The sequence below is a fragment of the Diadema setosum genome, chromosome 5 (genome assembly GCF_964275005.1).
Source record: "Diadema setosum chromosome 5, eeDiaSeto1, whole genome shotgun sequence".
Lineage (NCBI taxonomy): Eukaryota > Metazoa > Echinodermata > Echinoidea > Diadematoida > Diadematidae > Diadema > Diadema setosum.
Window position 1 is genome coordinate 29,696,397 of NC_092689.1, and position 20,099 is coordinate 29,716,495.

A 20,099-nucleotide genomic window follows, 5' to 3' on the forward strand; every position below is an offset into this window, starting at 1 on the left:
CGCATTTTTTTTTCCGCCTCCCAAATCCCCGGTCCAAATCTTAGGGGGGGGGGGGGGCGACCGCCCCCATCGCCCCCCCCCCCTGGCTACGCCAGTGGCCTAACGTTAGATTCTACTAGCGCTTGAACCTTGATATTTACCAAGTCTCAGATCAAATTTGGATATCTAACTGTTAGATCAAAACAGATTTTAAAGTTCCCTTATGCAGTGCAATAAAGAACTATGTATTTATTTACTAATTTACTTACATGGAGGAAATAATCCCTTTTTCAGTCACCTTTCCAACTCAACGACCGAAACATGCAGCTCGTAGCTCGCGAGAGATTTTACCTGTAGATCATAGACGTACGCACACAAGCAGCGCGCGGCTACTGGAAAATGCTCGAAAATGCATTTCTGAGTTCCTGCATGTTCAGAGTTTTGATTAAAAGTAAAAATTTCTTCAAGGAAACTAGAAATAATATTGACACATTCAATTTAAGAAGCATGTCTAGTTTTATAAAATGTTAAATTACTTTTGAAAGATAATCTCTTTAGTTTGAAAAAGCAAACTTTGCAGAACGTTAATTAATCTGTAAATATTATTTCGAGAAAACAACTCCCAAACATTTGAGAGCCCCATATATGGCTGTACAAAATGACTTTTTAAAATGCTAAGGAAACACATTTAAATTGCAAATTCATTAAAAGGGACAATTGAAACTCATGATCTTTCAAAAATCAATTGAATGCAAGCAAAAAATAAAAATCGTGATTTTTGACATGCTTTTGAATTTTGTGCTAAAAATGACATTTTCGGCAAAAATGAGCTTGACATCCGGCCGTACGCTATTCCTTAGTATTTTTGCAAGACTTTCAGCATGAGAACGGAGCTCTAACAAAAAATGCCATCGAATCCTTATCTAGAGCCCTTTTTTAGGTTTGGCTGGTCTACTATATTGCCCTAAACCACAAATGTATGCAAATTTCCTCTATATCTACCAGTATTTGAATGTATATCTCATCATTCCAAAAGCAAATGTGATATTCATCAAAAAATTGTTCTGTAATCTCATCATGCTTTTAAAAAAAATCATGAAATAAAATTTCCTGTATGTGAGTGAACCTCAATTGATCAAGCAACATTCATATATCAAATCTTTAAATTGTTCTAAATCTTGTGGTTTTGATAAAATAAGTATGATGTTATTGAAAGAAATAGTTTATCCACTCGCAGAACCGTTAAGCCATATATTTAATCTTTCTTTATCACAAGGTATTTTCCCTGATCTGCTGAAAATATCGAAAGTTAATCCTGTTCATAAAAAAGATGATCCTCATGAAATTAGTAATCATCGTCCCATTTCTTTGTTGCCTAGTATATCCAAAATCTTAGAAAAAATTGTTTATAATAGACTTCTTGAATTTATTCATAAGTATGATTTACTTATTCCCAATCAATATGGTTTCAGGAAAAATTATTCAACTGATTTAGCATTAATACAAATTTATGATAAAATTACGAGTGCCTTGGCAAACAAAGAACATGTTGCAGGTATATTTTGTGATTTGAGTAAGGCATTCGATACACTTGACCATTCTATTTTACTCTCCAAACTTAGTCATTATGGTATTCGAGGACAAGCACTTTTATGGCTTAAAGATTATCTAACGAATATAGAAGACAATATGTTACTTTTAATGGTTGTGAATCTGACCCCCTTTTAATTAAATGTGGTGTTCCTCAAGGCTCAATTCTGGGCCCACTATTATTCCTTCTTTATGTCAATGATATCATTAATACATCCTCTCTTCTCTCTTTTGTTCTATTTGCTGATGATACCAAAATATTTTATTCTCATACAGATCTTAAGATTTTAAATGATACTTTAAATATTGAAATTAGTAAAGTATCAAATTGGTTTAAGTCTAATAAACTTTCTTTGAATATAAAAAAGACTCATTTCATTTATTTCAAACTTCATTCTCATAATGAAGATACGCTGATACATATTAACATTGATGATATCCCATTAGAAAAGAAAACGAATTCAAAATTTCTGGGAGTATATATAGATGAAAGTTTGACTTGGAATGAACATTTGCATTATGTTACAACGTGTATTTCTAGAAATATAGGGATAATTTCCAAGCTGAAGCTCTTTCTTCCTCGTTCAACTTTATTTCTATTATATAATTCCTTAATTCTCCCATAATTATATAAGTTATTGCAATGTTGTATGGGGTACTTGCGGCTCTACCAAAATAGATTCTATATTCAAATTACAAAATATATATATATATATATATATATATATGTATATATATATATATTTGTACAGGATCGCATTTTCTGGCTCATACTGATTCTTTATTTCATGAGCGTAAAACATTGAAGGTTTTTGATTTGAATATTATTCAAGTAGCAGTAATTATGTTTAAATATATACATGATCAACTTCCATCATCGTTTAATAATTAGGTTTAATACTTCTGTCCATTCGTACCCTACTCGTATATGTAGAAATTTCCACCTTTTGAATCCCAAATTATTAGTGACACATAAATCTATAAGACATTCGGGTCCGGACATTTTGAATAATCTCCCGGATAATATAAAGTCCTGTTCAAGTATTTATTCTTTGAAAGCCTCACTAAAACGATATTTGATACAATCATATTCTCCAAACCAATTAAGCTAACAAATATTTATAGTAAATGATTGTCATCTGATTGTCAATCTCTATTTTCTTCCTTCAACTGCATCTTGCACTCTCACCTGCAACTGCACTGCACTAACCTGATCACCTTCCTCCAAGAGAGTTATGTCGTTGGATAGTCATTTTATGAGGCCTCCATCCATTTCAAGCTTAATCGCTTATGACGGTGGTCTCCTGCATTCATTGATCTCTGTTGTTTACTGAAAAAATACTGTATATCTTATTTTATGTTTCTGTGTATCTACATTGCCCAATGCAATCACCTATGTTTATCTATTTACTGTTATCGATTTATTTCACTGCACCTGTTATTCTTTGTTCTTTGTACTTTTTGAAGTTTGTATTCAAATTGCATCTGATTGAATGCAGAAATAAAAACAAACAAACAAACAAACAAACAAATATTGGAGCAGACTACGAAAAGTCCACATATTGTGTAGAACTAGAAATTTCAATTCTCATTGGGATACACACACACCCACACACCCACCCACCCACAAACACACACACACACACACACACACCCTCTAGCATATTATGTTGAAGCAAACTTCTAAATCTTAATGAAAAAATCTAGCTTCAGCTTGCTGGAGTTTTGTAACCGGGAGATACACTCACAGGTTCTGAGCATGATGCTAGCTTCATTGGTCTGATCACCACTAATGCTGGTGACAGTCATGATGTATTCATCTCCAGCTGTGTTGAGTCCAATACAGGATGCTTCCAGAGCCTCACTACTGTTTGCATCAGTATTAGCTGGAGATGCAGTGCCATGACTACATGTAATGCTGTATGAATCTACCACTCCTTCAGGTTCATCCCAGCTTGCAGTTACTGTTTCATTGGTAGGCATTCCGGGTATGAGAACTACTTGGCTTGGTACTATTGAAACAAAAAGAGAAAACTTAAGATAACTCATGACAGAAATACATTGACAGAAGAAGGAAAAGAGTATACAACACTGAACATCCAATACCTCCTCCTCCAAAGGTCTGACTGTATAAAACTTTGGTGTTCCAGAGATCTTCTCCGATAATCTCTACCGGTATCTTTTGTAGGTAATCCCAGCATTCAAGGCAAATTGACTGAATTTCAAATTCTTCTGTAATCTCACCAGACTGAAAAAGCTTTCCAAATTAACTACAGCAAACAAAACTTAGCATTCATGGACATAGAAAAAGAAGAAAAAACAATACAGGTGATACAGTGATACAATAGTGTGGTATAAAATCACAAATCTTCCGTCTTTCGTACATCAATTTATGTAAATGTTGAGCAAAAGCAGGCCAAGGAGTATAATCAATAAAGTTAAAGGGAAGGATATGCTGGAATATAACATGCTGGGAAATACTATGCATGGGAAAATTAGAGTTTCATATTGTGGGTACAATTCAAAGTGCACTGGATATAATATCATCTCAGGTATTTCAATGATGATGATTATGAAGATGGTCTTTCGACTACACAGAAGTGATGAAGACGATTAAAATTTCACCTTCATCTTGATGCAGATCTCCATAAATTCACTTGAAGCAAGTGTGCTTTACGTAAACACAGGCCATAAGGATAAACATAGAAATATAGTTCCTATACTCACATGTGCATCGTATGAATATATACTACTAGTATGAATAGGTAAAGCGTGCAGTGGTTGTACGCAACCATGGAAGTACATTGTATAGAATAATTCAAACCTTTCTATATTTTGTCGTAGTGGCGCTCTGCTTGTAAACAAACCAGTGCCGTATACTAGTATACGGCACTGAAACAAACGCAATTTGGTATAGTCTGGTTTTCAGACCCTTTGCCAACTGGATTCCGTGGCGACGAAGTCGCCGTTCGGGCAAAGGCCTTTGCCGAAGGAAAAAATCCTTTGCAGGACAAAACCACATTAAACTATACTAGTTTTCGACGTTGAGGGGACTAATATCCTGAATAGCGAAATAGTACGGGCAGAGGGTTTGGAAGCCAGACTAAAATTGGCCTCGCATTTGGCCCAGTTTGCGTTTACACTGAGAAAAGGCCGGGCTCGGCCGCGGATCGGCCGCGGCCGAGACCACCTCCAGAGCGTGGCCAAATGCGCGGCCAATTTTGGCCCCGCTTTGGCCTTTTGCGCGTTTACACGGGCGGGCTCGGCCGCGGCCTCGCCTCGCACTGTACACGGGGTCTTATTCTCCCAATAGGTCGACATGACATCTTGCCACTCTGTGACAAATTATAACATTTTTCTCTTGACCTTTGACCTCACGACCAAAAACTTTCCTTACAGAATCATTGCGCAGTTATTCAGGTATATCAAGTTCAATTTTAGCATTTTCACTGAGTCATCTCTACAAACGGTACAAAACTATTATAAGTTCACCATAGTAAGTAGTGTAACCTTAGCATTTTTATCTGACCTTTGACGCTTGACCTTTGACCTCATGACCCTAAACTTCCTAAGAGAATCATTGCTGGCGATGCATGTACATGATAAGATTTCATAAAGATACCATATGCCATTTCCGAGATACGGAGAAAAACGTGAAATTTTTTGTATTTTCACTTGACCTTTCACACCATGACCTAAAACTTTCTTAAGAGAATCTTTACCTGGTATTACATACATGCACAACGTTTCATGAAAATACCTTCAGGCATTGTAGAGATATGGGGGCATACTGAATTTTTGGAAATTGACGTTGACCTATGACCCTTGACCTTGAATACGTGTGCCCAGAAGTTGATAGGTGCAGCTTCATACACTTATGCATGCATATTATTATACATAATATGTCAAGTTTCATCTCAATATCTCAAACGGTGCGTCCACAGAATCGATTATGGACGAAAAGACGGACGGACGGACGGACAGACGTACGGGCAGACAACCTGAAAGCATAATGTCTCTGGAGTGATCAAACCATTCCTGAATTTGTTATGTTAAAATTTATCCGCATCAGCAGAAGTCATAATGGAGCAATATTTCACAGGACTGGATTGGATGTCAGAATATTATGTAGACAAATCATAATGGAAGTAGAGATAGGATCTGTAGAACTGCAGTATACATCAATCACTATACATATTCCTGACTACACTTCTTCGAGCAAATTGTCTCGGACTCACGACTACCAACTAATAAACAATGAAATATCATTCATTACAACCCAGACGTAATGACATGCTTGTATGTATTCATAGAATGAGAAATTCCTGCCAGATATATTTGAGTGCAAGCTGTATATAGGGGCCTCAGATGCACAAGTAGATGCACTATGACGGAAAATGCTTCGCATTATACTTAGGTCATAAAACTTGATGAATAATGATTTTTACATCAAGCAAACATAATACAAACACGCCCATCCACACATTCCGGCCGGCCGTTTCATAAATGTTTTACATATCTGCCAACACATTTTTTTTTTTTTTTTTTTAAGTGAGAGAAATGTATCCGGCACTTAACACTGCTTCAATCTGATATACTCTATATTTGTTTCCATCTCTAATCTCCCTTCTGTTTCTCATATCTGTGTGTGAGAGTGTTTATGTTTTAGTCCATTTCAATAGTTGATTTCATCTTGATAGCCTTCATCCAGTGCATTCTGCATATCAGTGCTTACTCGCGGCTCAACCAGCTACATTTCGTATAAAATAGTGTATAACAAAGCAGTACCCGCTGCATGCTACAAGGATTAGAACCAACACTTGCTGTCGGGCGAAAGCTCGGTGGTCTAGTGGAGATGACGCCTGTCCGGTGATCAGGAGGTCGTAGGTTCGAATCCTGCTCGAGTATGTACGCCCATGATTTTTTATCATGGCTACTACTAAAACACTGATCAATTCAGTGCTTATTTACGTCGATGTAGGGCAATTTGTCAATCAGTTGCAATGAAAACATCTCGACGGAAGAATTTCATAAATTTGAATAACAAAGCAGTACCCGCTGCATGCTATGAGGATTAGAACCAACACTTGCTGTCGGGCGAAAGCTCGGTGGTCTAGTGGAGATGACGCCTGTCCGGTGATCAGGAGGTCGTAGGTTCGAATCCTGCTCGAGTATGTACGCCCATGATTTTTTATCATGGCTACTACTAAAACACTGATCAATTCAGTGCTTATTTACGTCGATGTAGGGCAATTTGTCAATCAGTTGCAATGAAAACATCTCGACGGAAGAATTTCATAAATTTGAATAACAAAGCAGTACCCGCTGCATGCTATGAGGATTAGAACCAACACTTGCTGTCGGGCGAAAGCTCGGTGGTCTAGTGGAGATGACGCCTGTCCGGTGATCAGGAGGTCGTAGGTTCGAATCCTGCTCGAGTATGTACGCCCATGATTTTTTATCATGGCTACTACTAAAACACTGATCAATTCAGTGCTTATTTACGTCGATGTAGGGCAATTTGTCAATCAGTTGCAATGAAAACATCTCGACGGAAGAATCATACTATAATTTGAGCAACCTTTGTCTGTTTGTCTGTTTGTCTGTTTGTTCCTCTACTTCTCCGAAGTCCTTGGTCCGATCTCCATCAAACTTAGTGGGTGGATGCAGGTTGACCACAAAATTGCCCTTGAGGGTTCATTTTTGAAAAGGTCAAGGTCACTGGGGTCAAAGGTCAAATAACTTCTAATCTTCGTCAGCTGCAATTATCAAACACCCGATAGAGGACGCTATGTATACCTACTTATACGGGGATTCCCTCAGAAATATAATCAGACACCCGATAGAGGGCGCTATGTAGTCCTACTCATATGGGGATTCCCAGGTGTACGCCTACTTATGCTTCCAGCAAGTTTGGCCAAGATCGGACCAAGGAGTAGCGCAAAACAGTTATTTGACCTCCATTGACCCAGTGACCTTGACCATTTCTGGGGGAATCCTCATAGAGGATTTCTGGCACTCCACGGGTACATTGACTAGTTTCATAAATTTGAATAACAAAGCAGTCGGGCGAAAGCTCGGTGGTCTAGTGGAGATGACGCCTGTCCGGTGATCAGGAGGTCATAGGTTCGAATTCTGCTCGAGTATGTATGCCCATGATTTTTTATCATGGCTACTACTAAAACACTGATCAATTCAGTGCTTATTTACGTCGATGTAGGGCAATTTGTCAATCAGTTGCAGCGTATAGTTTGTACGGTAAACTTGGCCAACCTGTTTCTTCAGGGCCTCTTTATCATACGATGATGTTAGTTTCTATCAGGAACACAGTTCGATCTTATAACAACACCACTTTCAAGAAAAGAACACAAGTTTAAAGGGATGGGTACAGTATTGGTGGAGATGAGAATTGGGCTTTTAACTTTTTGCGAGATACCAAGAAAACAGATATATTACAGAGCATACTATTTTAAGAAGAATTCAAAGTTTATTTGATGAAAATTGGGTTTGGAATGACTGAAACATCCAAAAACAAAGTAAAACAAAGCGATCGTAATACAGTGTGGGTTCCACTCTTTATTAGAATCGCCCATTTTGGATATCTCAGCCATTTCAAAACCAATTTCCATCAAATAAACGTTGAATTCCTTATAGAATTACGTGCTCTTTCATCTTTCATAAGAGGTTTCTCACTATTTCACAAAAAAAGTTAGAAACCTGAAATTAGGTCTCAACCAAAACTGTACGATCCCTTTAACTGAAATGACATGACCACAATCCATCACCCCCTCTGCACCAAAAAAAACAACAACAAACAAACAAACAAAGAAAACAAAAATGCAATACCTTGACCATTTTACAGCGTGGTATATAGAAGCAGGTATAGGTGCAGGTACATCAGACCAACTATATCAGAAAAAAAAAAACCTCGAAAACAAAACAAAACAAAAAAACTTCCTGAATTCTCTGTCACACTGTGCTTGTACTTACGTGTGCGGCCTTGTATCTCTGCCGAAGACGAGTCGGTGCCATTGTATGCGGTGATTGTCACGTTATAGAGAGCTCCTGCAGTCAGATTTTCGATCAGGTATTGTGATTCTGAGCCATCGAGCGTAGCCTCATACGTGATGTAGTCAATACCATTGGCTTGATACCAGCTAACCTCTTGTGACTCTACTCCACTCGGCGGTGTCCACGACACAAGTAGAGAGTTTGTACTGCCTTCATTGGTTACAGTCAAGTCGGCTACAGATAAGAATAAGAAAGGGAAATACACACATTATCTGATTTATTTCTGATTTTTTTTTAAAGAAAAAGCAATCGGTAAATCAGCCTGCTTATCTATATGCCAACTATGTTTTAACTACAGGTGAGGAATTCACCCTCTAAGTCAGGGCCTACAGAACTTTTGTTTTCCTTTTTTTTTTTTGAGTGAGGCCCACTTTTATTAAGCGACTGGGAACATAGATGTCGATCCATTTTCAAGAGGGGGGGGGGGGCAAAACCATGAGGATATGTGCGAGGGACGTATCCACCAACCTTGACCCATGACCACGATAACATTTATGATAAAATTATTACCATATCTTTTTGATATCTATAGTTCGATAAACCAGATTTTGCTGTAGTCACAATATATTATGTCGCTGGAAAGGCTCTGTGTCCAGTTAAAAATGTGTTGTTATATGTAGTTCAAAGAAAAATATGTCTGAAAGTGAGTGTAACATGGCTTATACGCATGCAGCTATTACTCCAGAAATTTTAATTTCAGTGATTCATGTAGTCCTCGGGACTAGAATAGTACATGTACCAACAAAACTAAAATTCTTAAGTCCCTGTTTACATATACACGCAAAGTTAGTTCCCAAATAAACATGTACACAAAGTACATACAGCAAATGAATATTGAAATTTAGCATCACGCAGTATTCTTGATTTTTTGTAATACATAACAACTGATGTATGAAGTTTGTTAGCTCTGCATGCTCTCGTCGTTTACAACACAAATACAACATACCTATAATGCTACAAGAGCAACTATTTTTTATTTTATGATTGAGAGAGAGATAATTTTGTTGATACAAAGCTATACAACATATCTGTTTATTTGAGATCAAGGTGCGGGGCTGTAAAGAGCTTTGGGGGTAAAGCTCCACATCGGTGATTTTCATCGCGTAAATCAGCGAAAATTCTCGACGGACAAGCACGCACAACCAAATTTCTTCCGTGATTCATGCGTTTACGCGACTTTTTTGGGCAGTGTGACCGAGTCCTTATGCCTTGTAGTGATGATTGTAAGTGTAGTAACAAGTGGAGTACTCGAGGGTGGTTGGCTGTTGCCTAGCTCATTCTGTGGAAACTTCCATTGCATTGGTGTATAGTCCAACTGGTTCCTGTGTGCCGCCTACATAGCATGAACTGGAATCTGGTCAAATTGGTTTGTATTCGTAAATAAGTATCCAGAGATTAAATGATAATTGCTTAAATAGGTATTATGTCTTTTTTTTTTGAGTGGCCAAAGTATCAATGTGTAGCTGTAAAAAAAAAAGAAAAAAAAAAGAGGAAATTGTACTAATGCAACTAACATTTTGTATATAGATATGGCATCCCAAAACGTTACATTAAGTCTTTCATCAAAATAAGGGAATCGGAGCTTAATGTTGGTCTTAACAATAATGATAGCTGTAAACATCAGCATACTGGTGAACAAATAACAGGGTTTACAACATCTTACATAAGCTTTTCCATGACATCAGCAAGGATTACGTCTTTAAAGATGTATACTGTTATATTTTTTTTAATTGTTGTCTCTTTACGTCTCTCTTTTCTATGCAAACAAAGTGTTGTAAGCGTGTATCGGGCCCCTTTGAAAATCAGTGCTTGTTGAAAGGGCTTCAAACCCACCAGTGGAAACTAGAAATGTCGCTAAAGCGACTGGTTATACCCCCGCCAAACAACATTTCATAAGCTTTGGTCAAAACAACATTTCATAAGCTTTGGTCAAAAAACTGAGGAAGTAGTTAAATCCGCAAGATCTTTCCTTGATCTTCTGCCATTAATATGCCGTTACCATGGCAACGTACTTTCGGGTACTGTCGAAAAATGCGTCTTGCACATCTACAACCAAAGGCACACATCTGTACCAAGTTTCATGGAAATTGGGCAAAAACTTAGGAAGTAGTTTGCAACACAAAATTTTCCATCATTTTGGCTCATAATATGTGAGCTGTTACCATGGCAACATACTTTTTGTCACTGTCAAGAAATGTGTCATGCTGACCTATATCCTAAGACAAACATTCAATATGAATTCCATGAGAATTGGAAGAACACTGATGAAGCAGTTTTGCCATGAAGCATTTTGCCCTATATTTTACCAATAACATGCCGTTACCATGGCAACGCACTTTTTGCCACTGCGGAAATATGTGTCTTGCACATTAACATATTCAGATGAACATCTGTACGTAATTTCATAAAAATTGATCAAAAACTGTGGGAGGAGTTCGCGACGCAAGATTTGTACCCATTTTTGCCCATAATATGCCATTACCATGGCAACGTACTTTTGGGTACTGTCAAAAAATACGTCTTGCACATCTACAACCCAAGGCACACATCTGTGCCAAGTTTTATGGGAATCGGTTGAAAACTGAGGAAGTAGTTCGCGACGCAAGATTTGCAACGGACCGACCGCCCGAGCGCCCGACCGCCCGACCGACCGACCGCCCGACCGACCGCCCGACCGCCCGACCGCCCGACCGTCCGCTGATTCCTATATACCCCCTTCAAACTTCGTTTGGCGGGGGTATAATAAGTAGTGTGATATTATAAATAAAATACGCCTAGACAAAATTAATTTTCACAACAAAACTTTTTGTCAATGGAGAGAATTGTTTTGCAGAGATACAGAGTGTATAGCTGTAGATGTTTCTCTTTGCTCTTACTCTCAAGACTACATACTCGGTAGATGGAACCAATATGTAAAATAACCGCAAAAGGAACATCTGTAAATGAATGTCGATTTTTTTTTTGGTTTTTTTGGAGAGGGTGTAGTTTTAGATATACCTTTCTGCGCTTATTTTGAGAATTTCAAGAAGTATTTGACGGCCGTACACAAAGAGTAACAGGAAAGGGAACACCTATGATCACATTCTCTCTGCAAAACACGTTCTCTTCATGTGAAATGCATTTCTAAATAAGATCAAGGGAGAACGAAAAAGACATGAAAGAGGTGAGGAATTTGTCCCAAGTTTTTCATGTCAATGCCAAGAAATTGGTAGTACAGCTGCCTGATAAGAAATAGGTAATAGGTTTAAATCCCCCTTGGTGATGTAACAACAGTTTGCGCATGGGAACTTACTTCAAGAGAGTGAAAGTGAAAAAAAAAAATCATACGTAATGGATTATCATCAACAACATCATCATAGTGAATCATCAGCAGTGAGCAACATTTTCCATCATAGCACATCAATGCGCTGGCTGTCTACTGTCTACACACATGCAGTGTTTCTTGTGAAAGGGGAAATCCAGTCCAAAAATAAGTTAAAAGAGTAAAATCTTACGAATTCAACGATAAAAATTTGACTGAAATCACACGAAAAATAAGGAAGTTATGACATTTTGAAGTTTTTCCTTCTGCGAAGCAGTTCTTGAACAGTGGATATGAATATGCAAATGAGTGAGCTGACCGTGTCACAACCTCAAAATTTCCCATTGATCGTGTACAAAAAAAAAATGCTGACAATTCTATGCTTCTATCATTGAAGTCTAAAAGATGATGTCATTCCTGGTTGAATAACTTCAGAATAGTGATCACTTAGCTATATCAGGATTTGACCCTTAGGCATGATTGCGTTTGAGTGAAAAACTGGAAATTCCAAAATTTTATGTACAAACTATACGGCAAGTTGTGAGGGTATATGATAGGCTGACTTTGTCATTTGCATATTCATACTGACCGTTGAAGAACTGTTTCCTGAAATGTTAGCAAAGCTTTAAAGGTCCAGTTTACCTTTGGGAGCAGTGATTTCAAAAAATTTCAAGATATCATATTTGATGTATATGTGTAGGTCTGTTGTATCATAAAACATCCTACCATATGAAATATTTGCAATAAAACCTAAAATATAAGGAGATATCAGGGTTTTTCTCAATAAACCGTAACTGTATACGGTTTAGTCTGGAAAATTTGTTATTATAACTATTGTTCACATTTTGTGTATTTAACAACACTTAACATCGATTATACGGATTCAAATTTTGACAGTGGTTGTTTCTATCCCTAACTCACATTTTAGAACTATTTTATAGCACTAATGCTTTCATCTGCAAATGGTAAATTATGCCTTTAATATGTCATAATAACTTCCTTATTTTTCACCCCATTTCGATCAAAATTTTACCGTTGAACTCGTAATATTTTACTCTTTCTTATAGGACTAACTCGTATTTGGATTGGATTTCCCTATGTCTGCTTTTTGACGGCATTGAGTTTGATTTCTGATACTGTATTGTGTACATCATTTTTCCTTTTTTTTTGGGGGGGGGGGTGGGGTGGGATGGAGTATCCTAAACAAGGAAGGAAATATTGCCTTCAAGATATCTATTGGCTTCTTGATATCTAACATCCATGTTCCTAACGTAAACAGTGAATAGTTTAAACTTCCTTTGAGGTCTTCAGCACTATTCCAAAGGTCAGACTTCAGATTGTTTAGTTACGACAATCCGGTCAAAGTATAACAGAGCAGCCAACTGTCAGATGGCTTTGACAACATAAGATCATTCATGTAACAGGCTAATGTCAATATCAGTTGCTGTTTGTGCTTCCATTTTTATGGTGAGAATTTTCCATATCCACTTCCGCATTATGTGCATGCATAATAATTAATCATTTACGAACTATAAAAACAACAATGTGTTTCAACTGAAACAGTTAAAATTATTGTAACATTTCAGAAGTTAGCTCTAATGATATGAAGGCAAACATGACATCAGAGTCGTACTCTGTGGGCAAGTTGTTGATTGTTAAACAAAGTTTTGAAAGACCGTACAAATTTCATTTTCAGGGAATTAGCCGAACAGTTATTGCCAGTGATAGCAGCTGCTGTGTTTGAAGTATAGAAAATGATTTATGACAACTGCGCAAAAACTACGGAAAGATCACGCAAAAAATCATTAACAAACCACGCACTTCCAGCGCATAGGCACGCAAAGGCCCCAAATAGGGCGAATACGTGGTTGTGCGCGACGACTGAGGTCAACGGTAAACCACGCATAATCTGCGCATTATCACTAATGAACTGCGTATGAATCGCGAATTATTTGCGCATGAACGTGATAGCGGCAACATCTTTGCCAACGATCACTGATATTTCACGCATATTGCGCGCATTGTCCGCGTAAGAACGACGCAAACTATTCAAAAATTACGTAAAACAGCGCAATACTGCGTAAACTTTTACGCGAAGCCGAGTTTTGAGCTGCTCAAAACCTGGCCAAGGCCCGGTCACACTGCCCAAAAGTCGCGTAAACGCATGAACCACGTAAGAAATTTGAGCCTTACGCGATACATGCGCGATTTGCGCAGTTCATGAGTTTGTCTGACGTGGAACCTTCGTAGTTGTCAGCCGATGTGCGCCGGATCGGCGCTTTACGCGATTCCGAGTTTTGAGCAGCTCAAAACTCGGCTTCGCGTAAAAGTTTAAGCAGTATTGCGCTGTTTTACGTAATTTTTGCGTAATTTGCGTAGTTCTTCCGTGAACAATGCGCGAAATATGCGTGGAATATCAGTGATCGTTCGCGAAAATGTTGCCGCTATCGCGTTCACCGACGACTTTCCACTGACGATTAGCAGACATACTTAGACGCATGTTTCGCACTTGTAACACCTACGTATCACTGAAAATCACTGAAAAAAAATGGCGTATGTATCTCAAACAGAACATGTAAATAAGCGCATGTAATACTTATGAAAATTGATAGATGAATCACTGATGTATCAGTAACAACTCACGTATGATTGGCGCTATATTAAAACGGCCATTATTATCATATCCCGTCAGGCCAATTCCTGCTGCCGAGGGGTGCACATCAAACCCGTGTTTTGCGTGATCTTTCCGTAGCTCTTGCGCAATTCATCGGTGATTTTCATCGCTTAAATCAGCGAAAATGGTCAAATTCTCGACGGACAAGCATGCAAAACCAAATTTCTTACGTGATTCATGCGTTTACGCGACTTTTGGGCAGTGTGACCGAGCCCCCATGGAATCGCGTAAAGCGCTGATCCGGCGCACATTGGCGGACAACTACGAAGGTTCCATGTCAGACAAACTCATGAAATGCGCAAATCGCGCGTGTACCGCGCAAGGCTCGAATTTCTTACGTGATTCATGCGTTTACGCGACTTTTGGGCAGTGTGACCGGGCCCTAACTGCAAACCTATCCAAAAGCCTGAGGTCATATGTCATATTTTATGTCTGAAGTGCAAACTGGCATTCAATGAAAATTCAGAAGGCATGGGTAACGCTACACAGAAATTGCGTAGGATAGAGCGAGGACTGCCCAAGATAAGGCCCAAATAATTATTTTGTAATGTGGCTGAACTGCACAACGTATAACTTGGTATATTCAGTAAACTGAAACAGCTTTGTATGATTGTTTTTTTCTTCAAGATTTAGAATTCTGCAGCAGCTGAACGAGGTCACATTATTCTATATTGGAGCGAGCATTGCTTTATTTGATGTTTTTGAAGGGTGGTTTTTTTGCGTTTTTTTTTTAATTGCTCAAGTCTTTTTTGTACAAATTACAGCATTAAAAATGTTCAAGTAGGACATCTACCTCACATCGTCTGCCTTCTTGTTGTTCGCATTTAAAGGGGCATTCCAGACGATTTTCATAATTTCACATCATGTTGTACACAAATCGACAACTCCATATATAGATTTGTGGAATTTATTGTGGTTCATGAGCAGAGAAACAATAGTTTGAAAAACATATGACATTGAACAAGGATGATGACACAGGAGGCTCACATAGTTCAGAAATGTAGCAGGTTTGTATTCCATTACAATACCACTTGCTTGCGAGTTCACCTGTGTATATCTATGCATGAATTCTTCTTTTGTTCTGCTTCCTTGAGCCCCAATTCATGCATTCTTATGGTGACTCTGACATGTCATCATCCTTGTTTATTGCAATTTGTTCTAGATTTTGAAAATATTCTTATTCTTCATCCCAATAATCATAAATTCTGAAACTCTGTGCTCAGTATAACTAATTTATAGTTGTTCAAATGTAAAAATTTGAAAATCATCCGGAGATCTCCTTCAATATTATTCTAATTATAGGCCCTACTCATTGACTATCAATTGACTATCAAGAAACTCATATTACTTTTCAATGTTATTGCTAACAAGTTATATAGGCCTACTATAATACAATGCTTAACACATGGTATGATCCACAGTTTTTCACATCCAAAAGTTGCCATCATTTTGAGAGGTCACAATATTGAAAAATCATCCTTCCATTAACAACATTAGAACCAACACAAATTCTTACCTGGATCTTCCAGTGAAACGGAGAGACAGAGATTGAAAGTCTGAAAATGTCAAACAAGAAAAGAGATATAGACTCGATCAAAAAGCACAAAACGAAGAGCAAATGCAATCAGGAGAGTACAAAATTTGATTTTTAGCAGCAGTGGATATTTGGTATGTCTTGTGTAATAACTATGTGTGCGAGCAGGGTAGGTAGGTGTAGAATAACTAGGTAAAAACGGCTTATGAGTTCGACGCTCACGGGGCTTAATGTGTCCGTCACAGGCTGAAGACTCATTTCACTACAGGGAGAGCTACTCTCCGTGAATGGGAACATAGCCCCCTCCCACATCTTATATCCCACTATTTGAGTCATTTATTCTAATCCCTAGCATGAGGAGTATGCCTTCATCTTATTCTAGAAAAATTAAATGAAAATCTGTGATTGAAATCATATAGCATTGATTGGGAGAAAGAATGTTTTGAACTTAATTCCATGACCTTATTTTTTACTCTTCTCGCTAAAGTAAATTTGACCTTGCACTGGACTTATGACAACCGCGACAAACACATCGATTACTAGAGCACAGGACATTGCAAATGGCAAACACACATTCCTGTGTCATTACTACCACATACACTCATAAACTACATTTTTTGTTTGCTTCTTTGTTTGTTTGTTTGTTTTTGAGAAACAGAATCGGAAAAGCAAGGGGCAATTTTGATTATAATAGTTCATGCAGCACCATTAAAATTGAAAAGTGAAGTCCTAATAACCTGGCATGGGATACTTTCTTAAAAAAACCCTGAACTTTGTCGACTCGCCTATATACTCACCAAACTAACGATCAGCAACACACATAAAGTAACACGTCTGTATCCAGCAGCATCCATTCTTGTAAATAGTCTATCACAGAGAACTCTAAAGCTTCAATTAGAAATCAAGCAGTAATTCCTCATATTACCGAGGTGAATAACTCACATATAGAGGGGGGGGGGGGGGGAGAAGATTTTCGCTGAAGAATCACATAAGCGCTTTTTCGCAAAAAGGATGTTAAGAAGACACCAACAGACGTCCTCTTATAGCGGTGATGAAAAAAACATCTAGCGCGGCTACACCGAAGCGAGAGCTAGGCGCGAATGTGTACTCGTACTCTGTGCGACGAAGGACATCACGATACGCTCTCTTTGTCTTGACGGTTTCAGTTCGCTATTTCTGATTGTTTGCTAATTGAATCAAGACCGTTATTCTGTGTTCTCTGATCTATACATTACCATGTGGGGGGGGGGGGGGATGCAGGGTTCTTTCAAAGGGGCCGATCAGTATACACATGAGTGATTTCTCGATTAAGGAACCTTATTTCTTTATCATCATCATCATTATCATTATCATTATTATTACCCACGAAACTTGGGAATGATGATACATATTTCATTTCCGGATTAACAAACCGCTTTCACTGTACATGAACTATTAAATGAGCCGTATGAATATTCAAAGTATATAACGAACCTTCATATCACGCCAAAAATATTCGCCCTATTTCAATCATTTTATATCAAGTTAGGCCCTATACGAAATTTGTGTGTTTCGGAATAACAAACCTTCGGAATAACGAACCTCATTTCATTTTTGGACCAACGAACAATCGAAATAACGAACCTTTGGAATAGCGCCACAAAATATTGGGATCAACGAACCCTGTTTCAATTATGTCGGGATTAACGAATATCTAGTTATACAGAATTTGTGTGTTTCGGAATAGTGGACCGTTTGGAATAATGGACCTTGTTTCATTTTCGGATTAACGAACTTTGGGAATAACGAACATCACCGCTTTTTTATCAGAATTTATCATTTTAAGGTAATCAAACATTTATTTTTAAAACATCAAACATTTATTGCTATAGTATAACTAACAAAAGACAATGGAATGCACCTTTTCCGAAACTGATAATACATATAGCTTGCACGTTTCCTTATTATTCATATGATTAACAAAAGACAGAGTACGGAAAATTTTCACTCTGGAAGGATGGACAGAAGAGACATTTCCTTAAAGGGAAGTAGAGAATAAATTATTTGCTCTTTCTCATTTCGGTTTTTTTTTTCTATTAATAGGCCTCCTTTATTTCCATTTAACAAAAAGTATAAAAATACATATACCCACTGCATTAACCTTGGATGTCGTATAGCAGAAACGCCAGTTATGAAATAAAAACAAAAGGGAGGACCAGAATACAAACACATTTTCCAGCATTTCGGGGTGAAGTTTGGCGAATACGTGTGACCAAGACCATTCAAAACATTAATTATACATGCACACAACAATTGGAGCTCAAATAAACTCATCTTCTATACGTGCAATAGGCGTGAAAAAAAATATTGACCACTTCAAGTAAAAGAGAATCGTCATTGCGTGTGTTCGTTTAAGAGTGGTGTAGTTTCGGTTTCAAAATCAGTGGCATGCATCTCCAACATAGATACTGCAACGTTTGGTCAGTAAACATGACCCAGCACTCTGCTTTCAACCAGTGGGTGACTGGGATTTCTTCACTCAATCAAAATATAAAGTACATGCTCATGCAGAAGCCATGGACAGCCTTTAGAGACTCGCAGAGTAGGCCTTCTATCTTTCTGAGAGATTGAGGGAAACAATCCCTAAGACATTATAATCACTGGTCTGTATAGGAGGTATCTAGATCTCACATTCATTCATTTCATTTCATGTCATTCATTTCATTTCATTCCATTTTCATCATTTGCGTGTCCATAGTCATATTATACGAAATCAATGGAGCTCATTTCTTATAAGGGAGAGCATAGTAAAAGGAATTACAATCATTGCCCCATCCACACTGTACAAACAAGAAGTCGCCGCATCTTACCAGGCACACTCGAATGGGAATTTGACGTGTTTTTTTTTTTTTCCATCAGATACGGTCACCAAGATCATGTGACGTCATGAGTACCATACACAAAATGTATGGACGTTGGGCGTTGTAAGATGGCGGCGCTTTAGCTTCAAGGCGACTGTCCTATTAGGTAGGCTTATACATACAACCCCTTATAGAAATCAGTGGCTATACAATACAGTCACCGATGACGATCAAGAATTTCATAAGAACCAGGGTGTTAACGAATTTATATGGCTTCATTAAAACCCCCGAGCATTAGGCCTATGTAAAAACGGGATTTGGTTTCATTTTATTTTCAATTCGTTCTTTTTCTATTTTTGAAGGGGGATACATGTATCTACAGGTTTTGGTAGAAAGTGTATTGATTATTTGAGATTATCTGAGCGCAGGAGCTGGTCAGGTTGCGCCATATTTGATTCATAATCATGGCTTATCACACACACACACACACACACACGCACACACACACACATTCAGCCTACATCGAAAAATTCTATTCAGTTCAATTTCAATTTACTTTCATATATTTTTCAATAAAAATACATTAAATATAACAAAATATAAAAATACATATCCGGAGTTTGTGAATATCAAAGATAATCAATATTTCTTTCACATGATGTTTGTAATTTTGGAATATCGGCCGATGGAAAAAAAAAGATAATAAATGCAAGGTCCGTGTTCGAGTTGAAGTGAAGGTAATTTCGCGAGTGTCCTTTCTATACGTGCGTTCATACACATGACATTAAAACACACAGACACACGTACACACAAACATGCACATACAGAAAGGACAACTTCTCGGGCGCCTCTAACTTCACATCACTCTGCATGAGGTGTACTAGTGGAAAACTGACAACCTGTCTTCTGTTATTTTGTTCATATTGTTGTTGTTAGCAGCGGCGTCGATCCGTTTCACATAGAGGATATAGAGGGCGCTATGGACTGAGTTGCACACTACCTCTCGTAAGTCTCGCAAAACTGACTAAATTTCACTTATTTTGGATATCCTCCTGTTTTATGTGAATCACACAACTTCACCAAACGACGGATTAATAACTACTGTGCAAG

At 37.9% G+C, this 20,099-nt stretch overlaps 1 protein-coding gene across 1 annotated transcript in view; it reads right to left on the reverse strand.

The window, feature by feature from the left end:
- The window catches only part of LOC140228829 (tenascin-X-like), a 112,444-nt gene extending 103,326 nt beyond the window's left edge, over positions 1-9,118 (reverse strand). The window contains exons 1-3 of the mRNA XM_072309101.1: positions 9,109-9,118; positions 8,560-8,814; positions 3,318-3,581 (exon numbers count right to left, since the gene is read on the reverse strand). Coding sequence (XP_072165202.1) covers positions 3,318-3,581; positions 8,560-8,814; positions 9,109-9,118 — 529 coding nt within the window. The remainder of the gene's footprint in view (positions 1-3,317; positions 3,582-8,559; positions 8,815-9,108) is intronic.
- Positions 9,119-20,099: the final 10,981 nt, after the last annotated feature.